At 35.0% G+C, this 10,000-nt stretch overlaps 1 protein-coding gene across 1 annotated transcript in view; it reads left to right on the top strand.

The window, feature by feature from the left end:
- LOC135227000 (uncharacterized) overlaps positions 1-1,467 on the top strand; it is a 13,945-nt gene extending 12,478 nt beyond the window's left edge. The window contains exon 6 of the mRNA XM_064266730.1: positions 455-1,467. Within this exon, the coding sequence (XP_064122800.1) occupies positions 455-1,012 (558 nt within the window). The 3' untranslated portion in view covers positions 1,013-1,467. The remainder of the gene's footprint in view (positions 1-454) is intronic.
- The last annotated feature ends 8,533 nt before the right edge of the window (positions 1,468-10,000 follow it).

Genomic DNA, 10,000 nt, shown 5'->3' with positions numbered 1-10,000 from the left:
GAGTATACCTAAGAGAATATGGAGAGATACCGATTCCGAAATGTTTAAAATCCGATGACTATTGAGCCCAATCTAATCATCAGGGTACTTTGTGCTGTATTTTTCTCCTTTGACTAATAATGATAATGGAATCACTGAACAGCAGTCAATCTAATTCCTAGGCACGACATAATAACAACCATTGCAAGGTATTAGTAAGAAGACTGTGACTATTCTCATCCGATGATAAAATGTGGAGGACACCAGTTATAACCTATTAGTACTTTATCTTGTTACAGGTTACGGGTAGCTTAGCTGTCTTTCTTCTGGGAAGAAAGCTTTCATACTAGAGTTCACACTACATTGTTTTATATTTATCATTGTGAGCAATTAACATATCGAAGGCATTACTAAGAAGAAATATGAGCGGGAAAATGACAGATACTGATCTTTTGTTCCCTTCTTCCTTCAACAGTACAGCGCAGTCATGGGACTCCAGGAGTCCTACTCCCAGCAGAGCTTCCTCGACCTCAGCAACGCGAGGACAGACCTCGGGCGCCTCTACATCAAAATCTTTCCACAGAGCATGAGAGGCCGCCAATTCCACGTGTTGTGCACCGGCGAGATGGGACCCTCCTACGCCAACACCAGAATCCTGGAAGTCTGCAATAAGGGCCACGAGAAACTGGAATCGCTGCGATGCGGGGATTACGAATACGACAACGGTACCGGAGGAAAGGTCCTAGTTCCTTTCATTACAGAGGCTGTACCTTTCATGCCAAACGATGCAACTCACAAGCAGACGTCTGCTCTGTCAGGGTCGCTCACGGGGATAGGAAGGTGTGAAGGCAAAGCCGGACAGTTCAAAATCTATATGAGACACGACAATAATAGGACGGTCAACACGGCCTTCGCCAGAGTCCAAAGCGGGATGAACATCTTGCACAAGGCCATTGTGCGCCACCCCAATATCGCCGAAGTCTTCATAAAAGAGTGCGGAGTCGTCTTGTGGAACGTGGGAAACACATTTTGAAGTAATCAAGGCATAAACTGAGCCAGTAAGATTGAATAAATGTGGTTATTGAAGTGCCTATTATACTGTACGGCGTGTCTGTGGCTAGGAAATTATTATTATTATTTTTTTCTGCATGCATCGTCCCCTCTTGGAAATCAAAATGTATGATAGTAAATTCTACTCGTTGGCACTCAAAGGGAGACATACAGACATTACATGAATATTGTTAATATGAAGGAAAATTTTACCGATTCATTCCCTTGAGGCAGCTAATATTTTATGAGACTTAAGTAACTTAAGTAAATATATCCGACTCGACTCCATTAAACAAGTTCCTCTCTCTCTCTCTCTCTCTCTCTCTCTCAGATGCGGAAGACCAGCCTTCTAGTTTTCACAAGTGATGACAGATTTCTCCATAAAAGTGTGTTAATTTGTATATTGCAAAACACACATATATACATGCATGCATACACACATGCATGCATATATATATATATATATATATATAGTATATATATATATATATATATATGTATATATATATATATATATATATATACATATATAAAAATATATATATATATAATATATATATATATATATATATATATATATATATATATATATATATATATATATATATGTATATAATATAATATATATATACATATACATATATATATATATATATATATATATGAAAAAACAATATATATATATATATATATATATATATATATATATATATAATAGTATAGATAAATATATACAGCATTACCTCTAAAGGAATTTATTTGAAAACGTGGTGAACTTAGAGGATTGCATAAATCTAAAACAAGTAATTTAATTTGTGCATTCGCGTTTCCAGCACAGCGTCGAAGTTCCATTTAGAATTTAGCTTTTTGTTTTCAGTTTTCAGTTTTCTGTTTCTACTTCAATAGTTATGTGTTCCTTTCAGTTTTAGTTTTCTGTAAAAGAAAACCATTGAGACGCTTTGTCTGTCCGTCTGCACTTTTTTTTGTTTGCCCTCAGTTCTTAAAACCACTGACTGGATTACGCCAAAGATACTTCGGCGCATATTTTACTTGTTTAATTTTAGTTCTAATTATTAATCTTTTGTTTTATTTCAATTTTGTTCTTGTTTTGGAGATGTTGTTTAATCATTGATTAGGTGATTTTTATATTTTTAAGTTTATATTTTCACTTTTAGTTTAAGATTGAATGGACCTGATCGACTCCCACATTCCATGTGTTTAGAAGAGATATTACCGAAGCTTTAAAGTATTTAAGTTGTCTTGGTTGGTTTTACAGATTTTAAATATTCTGATATTCTCGCTCTCTCTCTCTTCTTATAATATTTCAATCTGTTTTCAGTCATTTCCTCAATAATTTTTTAATGCCAAGGCACATAATGAATTATATTTTCAAGTTTTGATTTGATACTTAATAAATATCTTTGGTAAATCTTTTGTTCATTTCCTATTCATGTTTTTAGTTCTTAAAGTTTGTCTCTATTTCTCGGTTGATTTCATTATTTTATTCAATGCTTGAATTGATCAAGAATATTTATATTTATGCATTTATTTTCCTTTTTTCATTTAATACTTACAGGAGTGATTTTTTTTTCATTGTGCAATCCATTTTATCGAGCTCACTTTCATATATTAATGAATACTTTATTTATTTCCTTATTAAAATTTTCAGCAGGAAATTATCATGTTGCCGAATAAGATTTCCTGGACTGAATTTCAAGTTCTTCCTTTGAACAATTCACAGAAAATGGTGGTGTTGTCTAAGTCCCTCTGAGGTCAATCTCTAAGAAACAGATTATTATTATCAACGGTACTGGTTTGCTTCTTAAAGAAAAAGTCAGCAACGTCATCAACGATATTGACTCCAAGAACTATAAACTGACACAGCTTTGCTTAACTGCTTCTAAGAAATGAAAAGAAACCAGTGAAAATGATTAAATGCCAAAAGCCAAAAGTAATCCAGATAGGAAATGTGAAGAGTTAAAATTAATTGTTTATTAACCATATGGCATTACGTTACCAGTTGCCATTGACCTCCCCCCCCAGCCCGACCCCCGCCCGCCCCCCCTCTCTCTCTCTCTCTATATATATATATCTCAGTGTCACACATCAAGATCAAACACACACACGCACGCTCACATTTTCGTTGGTTTCGTCTTTATTACTAACATGAAAGTAACCACCGATGACATTGCTGATAGTCGTTTTCCGTTGGAAATTGCACATTTTCTTCGTATATTTGCTTGATTATCGTAGCTGAAAATGGAAAAAGAGAGAGAGAGGTGGAGAAAAAGGAACAAGGATGCAAAATAGAGAGAAAGTATGAATGATATTTTACTCGTAACCCCAAATTTAGTTTGAAAAGTACACGGTCAATGGCACAAGCACAAAATATTCCTTTATTCTACCTTCTACCCCGAAGATATGAATGGGGGTGGCACTACACGAAAGCTCTTTGTACCGAATCTTGACGTTCCGTGGGTTCAGAGTCTATATATATATATATATATATATATATATATTATATATATATAATATATATATATATAATATATATATATATGCGTGTGTGTGTGTACGAGTATGTATGAAGTTTATCACATCACAGTGATTCATATACGTATATGTATTATGTTACAAATGTCTTTTAATTCGCTCTACCTCGGAATTAACATATTTTCATATATGTTAACTGAAGGGGAACTTTTTTAGTTGATAAGAAATTCGTCGGCTCATGGGTTCGATCCACGGAACCAAGAATTCTGGGCGTACAAGGACGCTCTTTTCCTACAAGGCTATGACGAGAGTTATAGGGTAACCCCGCCTCTCGCCTAGAAATAAAGTTACTGTCGCTCTCAGGTATTCGTTGTTTTAGGAGGCGACATCAACCCTGCTCGACCTTGATAACTTTCTGGTGCGTTTATCTCAAGTAGCCATATTATAAATGTTACCCTATCACCGTGATCATATACACGCATTAAACTACAAATGTCCTTGAATATCTAATTACAAGGCAGAGCGAGTTAGACATTACAAGACATTTGCAGTTTAATACTTATATATATATATATATATATATATATATATATATATATATATATATATATTATATATATATATATATGTATATATATATACATACATATATATATATATGTATATATATATATATATATATATATATATGATATATATATATTTATATTACATATATACTACTACATATATATATATATATATACATATATGTATATATATATATATATGTATATATATATATATATATATATATATATATATATATATATATATATATAGATATGTATATATAGAAAGATAATCAAATGAAAGACTGAAATAGTTGAAACTCGACACAGAGAGAACGGACTGTCTAGAACAGGGTCCCGGGAAATTGAACTATTCCGACAAGTGAAACGAAAAATAAAAGGGAGAACTTCTCGCCATACTCTGATATTAACTACACAAAATATAATTGTCATGCAGTAAATCAATTAGCCTCTGCAACACGTTAAACACCATAAGAATTATCAATACTAGGTAATAACCCGACTCACAGAGGCCGACAAAGCCACAGTTCAAAAGAGTTCCCGTCAGAAAGAAACATAATTCTTATTAACACAATTGTCAAAATAATAACAAAATAATAATAAATCTCATAAAGAGAACAGTGATACATTTCACCAACAAATGCACAAAAGCGGAATGATAAGGATTTCTCTCATGAGAAAGAAAGGTTTTCTGCCACTTCACACGTCATCTCAAATAGTTCGAGATGCTAAAAAAGAATTCATTAATGAGGTTCCAACAACTCTCACCTCTGATGTCCGTGATAATGGTTTCGTGTGGTTGTCACGCGCCCTCCAATTTCAAGGAAAAGCTGGGCGAATAATGCCCCAAAACTCATAGGATACAGTGGAGGTAAAACGCCACGTACAAACAAACGAGCATTCTCGTAAAACCACTCCCGATCTACTACGTCATGAAGTAAACGAGTTCGTTGTGCAAAACCGATTGTGTAATATACATAATTTATTTCACAATTGTACCTAGATGTATCGTGGAACCTCCTAAAATCTTTATATATATATATATATATATATATATATATATATATATATATATATATATATAGGTATATATATATATCTCAACTGGAAAATGTCTGTTAGTATGAACGATGTATCGTGGAACCTCCTGAAATCTGTATATATATATATATATATATATATATATATATATATATATATATATATATATATATATATATATATATATATATAATATATATATATATATATATATATATATATATAGTATATATATATATACTATATATATATATATATTATATATATATATATATATATATATATATATATATATATATATATATATATATATATATATATATGTAATGTAATGTATCTCAACTGGAAAATATCTGTTAGTAATGAACGATATACAAATCCGTATATCTTGACCAATTTTGGTCTGGTAATAAATCGAAAGTACTTAGCATCTCCAGTGTTTCAATTTTCCATCGTGGCTGTAATTTTGTTCGTATAATCATCATTTTTTTTTTTCTTCGTGATTCAAAGACAAACATGTGTGTGTGTGTGTGTGTGTTTGGGGCAGAGTATTTCGCTTTCACAATTTCAGTTGTTGGCGATCGCCTTTGTGGCATTGAGTTATTTGACAATTACTTTTTTTATATTTTGTCACTTGATTTATACTGCCCTTATAATGGAAAAACGAATAAGCATAGAAAAAAATTGACTGATATCTTGAACAAATGGGACACGACGGCAAGACCAGCATGGGAGATGGCTGCACTGCAGAGCTGCCGGGAGAGGCTAACAAGGCAAGAGGACTCAACCAGAGTAAATAATAACAGTTGGTTTAAAACAAGCTGCCAAAGAGCTTGACTAAACAGACAAGAATACGATGAGAAGTTAACAACCTATAGACCAGTTAAAGAGTAAAATGCCACGACTATCAAAGGAGGCCAACAAATAGTGCCACCAGAATATTTTCTCGAACATAGTGGGAGACTTCAGCCCTGGATATTTACGTCACTTTATAAACTCATAAAAACGATAAGCCACTCAGACCAATCATATCCCAGATCACACACCAACCCCCTCTTCCCCGGCCTACAAATAACCAAGACTCACTCTGAACGACATAATCACCCCATACTTACCGATGAAATACATATCAAAATCAGCAACAGAATTCATAGACATCTTGGAAACTAAAGGCTCAAGGAAATGAATCTCACCAACAGACGTCGAAAGCCTGTATACTAACTTGCCAGTAGACACTACCATAACCATAATCCTCAACCACATGTACAGTTCACAAGCAGCCCCCCACAGCTAATCCATGAGAGGAACAAAAGGAGCTTCCTCGAAGCATACACAAAACAAGCACCATTTTACTCCCACAAAGGAGAATTATTCTGCTAAGTAGATAGTGGCTATGGGCACCCCCCAGGCGTTCTTATAGAGAACAATCAGTACATGGCCAATTTAGAGGACACTGTATTTATTAAACACGAAAACCTGCAATCTAAGCAAGATATATTGACGATATTTTCATCACAATAAATAAACAACTGACAAGATACACAGGATACTGTAAGGCATCTTTACAGAAAAATACGTGCTGAATTTCACCTCGACGTATTAGTAAAAATGGACACGCAGATGTGACACGGCCTTCACCCACTATATAAAAAAAAAATAAAAAAAAAAAAACGACCCCCGCGGAGCTGGACATAATAAAACAGCTGCTCACAAACAACGGCTTTGAAGATAAACTGATACAATGAGAAATGCGCAGGCTTTTATTTTACCGCTTCTACCAACACAACATTACAAGAAGGTACAGATAACAATATTATTATCCGACTAATTTTTAATAAAAATCACAAAAAAACAGCAACATCATCTAGAAAATTAAGAAGGCAGTCGAGTCACGAGACCCCTACGTCAACATAAACATAGGGGTATATTGCAAGCGTCCCTTTTAGTGGAAAACAGCGCCTGTGGACCCACGCCGCAGGAGACGACTACCAATGTGGTTTATGAATTGAGGCGTCCCCTGCCAGAAGGGCGTAACCCAGAAATTTTGAGTAAATGGGGTTTAAAGTTATGCAATGATAATGTGCATGTCATAATGAGTCCCCTTGCCAGAAGGGCATAATCCATAAATACGAGTTTTGAGTTAATGCGGTTTAAAGTAGTTGTAAGAAATATATTATTCCCATATGTCATAGTAATCAGCCGGTCTAGGTCTACCATTTGATCCATAATTTGAGTAGACTTCATTTAGTTTTTATTCATCGTTTTTACCTTATTTTGTAGCCAAGCCTAAAATATTGCAATATATTTTAATTTAAACATACAGACTAAAATATACGATAACGCACTGTGTACATAACAGCCTGTTTGGTAGATGTTTTAATTTTCTTCAAAATTTGTAAAATTGGAAAATACATATATTTTTTGTTTGGAGACCTGAAAATACTTGTACGCACACGTATGTTTTATTAATAATTATTGTAGTAATGAATACTCAATGCAGCAGAAGACAACAAACATGATGAACTTAGGGGGTGGTGGGGATAGGGATGGTGGGTGTTGGTGTGCATTTGGGACCTCGTTGTCAACTGATTTAAAGTTGATTTCCTTTCGTAAGTTGTCCGTTGCTGCGAGTCAGCCATTTAGTTGACGTATTCTAGTAAATTTACAAAGTTTAATTTTGTAATAAAATTGTGAAAGCCAACCTGATATTACTGGACATTCGCCTAAGTCAGGGGTTTTCAACCCTTTTCTCCCCCCGTACCCTTTCGGGCATTTGTAAAGTCAGTAATGTACCCCCTTCACTTTGTATAACATGGAAAACAAACCCAACTCACAAAAAAATTAATTGTGTACATTTGCAAGTACTGAGCAGAAGAGAAGTATATAACTCTTCTAACATAAACAGTAATATTTTAAACAAAGATTTCCATAAAAAATAAAGAATTTTATTTTACATAATTATTTACCTCAGGTTATGCAGTAAATTTTCAAGGTTATGGTACTGAGCTACAAAAACAAAGCGTGTTATTATTTTATCAGCTGCAAAGGGAGTCTATGAAATGGCTGAAACTGTTTTTCATTAACTATCCTAGTTGGCCGATGAGCAGATTTTGCTAAAGCACATTGAAGGTCGGTATCTAACATTCATCCCAGTGCCATTGCAAGCCCGTACCCGCTGACAGACACTTGGAGTACCCCGTGGAGTACGCGTATCCCAGGCTAAAAACCCCTGACATAAGTGTTTGCTGATTTGTTTTGCGCTTTTGATATTTAATATCAATTTTAACAGATGCATAATTATGTTACAGTACCTGTAATTATATCAGATAAGGTAATAGACAGGAAAGGCGAATATCTGCAATACAGGAGACTATTTTAGAATGAAGGTAAGGGCGGTCGATGGGAAAGCGAGGTTATGGGTGGGTAAATCACCTGAGAGAAGGTTGCGGCATGTTATTGTTGGATTTCTTGTTCTATATGACATTTGGAACACGAAATACAAGCGAAAATAGACGACGAATAAGCCGAGAATGAAGCCGTTTCACAGGCAGATTTCAGCTACTACTACTACTATACCGAGTGCTACCTCGCATGCGCCAGGTTATTGGGAAGATTTTGGTTCACACACTGACTTCCAAGTAAGGGAAGTGGTGAGGGTTTTTCCGGGGGGAGAGACCGATGAACACATAGCCAACCTATCATGTTGCAATATCAGCCCTATATTAGGGGATTCATACACTAAGTTACGTATAATCTTTTTTTCCCTCCCCCTATGTTTTTATAATCATGTGTTATTTCTTCAGTCTTTTATGTCTAATCCGTTACTCACAGTGTTTGCTTAACATGTGAATATGTGCATTTACGTGTTCTCAGAATGCCTATGGGGTGGGAGGAGCAGAAGCTTTTAGGACGTTTTGATACCTTATTGTCGGTGACGTCAAATTGAGGGTTGTTTTGCCGGTAGTTCATACATGATTCCTACAAGTCACTTCCTTCTCCTTCCATAATTGCCGTCCTTCCATTTTCGTTGCACCATTTCACAACACATGACTCACCTATAACAATTTTTGTTTTGTTTTTGTTACCTTATTCGTTCCACATAACATTTACATTCATGTATTTCATGGCATTTGTTTACATACATTTGAGTTTTGTAGAATTACCGTCTGTATTTCGTGATGGCTTTTTTGTTTCTTTTCGTATAAGAACCTTTAATTCAGCTTTCGTTTAACGGATGGTCTAGGTAAACAATAACTCAACGGTTTGGAGTGAGAATATTTGAACCAAAAGTATTGGAAAAGGATGGAATAGCAAAAGGAAGAAAAAAAAGAAGAAGATTCGTTGACTTTATGATTCTCTTATGTTTATGTAAATTAGAAGTTTCTGTAAACTGTTTTTTTCCGTGTGAATCTTTTTTTTTGGGTTTTTTTTTTTGGTGTTGGGGGGGTGGGGGGGGGGGGGGGCGGGGGGGGGGGGGGGGGGGGGGCGGAGAATGGATTCTTGGGATGTTTCCTGAAAATCTCATAGGCAGCCCTGCTAATTATTAGAGGTATGATTAATAAATGCCCCAATTGCTGTCCTACTGTAACCACTGTGGTTAGTTGGCGCATCGAAACGTTACATCTCTCCATACGTACCTACTTCCCAAGAATCTTTAAAGTAGCGGATATGACTCGAAGCGGCTTTCCACCACCCCCTTAAACGTTGCTAACATCCTATAATCCCTGTAGCTAGCGTGTACACTGCAACATTATTTCTTGCCAGTACATACCAGCTTCCCAAAAATCTTAAAATTGCGATCAAGGCGGAAAGCAACGTTCCGCCTCCCCCTTACACATTTGGAACAAAACCTGATATACAAAAAT

The sequence above is a fragment of the Macrobrachium nipponense genome, chromosome 15 (genome assembly GCF_015104395.2).
Source record: "Macrobrachium nipponense isolate FS-2020 chromosome 15, ASM1510439v2, whole genome shotgun sequence".
Taxonomy (NCBI): Eukaryota; Metazoa; Arthropoda; class Malacostraca; order Decapoda; family Palaemonidae; genus Macrobrachium; species Macrobrachium nipponense.
Note: the sequence above shows the minus strand (reverse complement) of the source record. Positions and strands in the feature narration are given on the sequence as shown.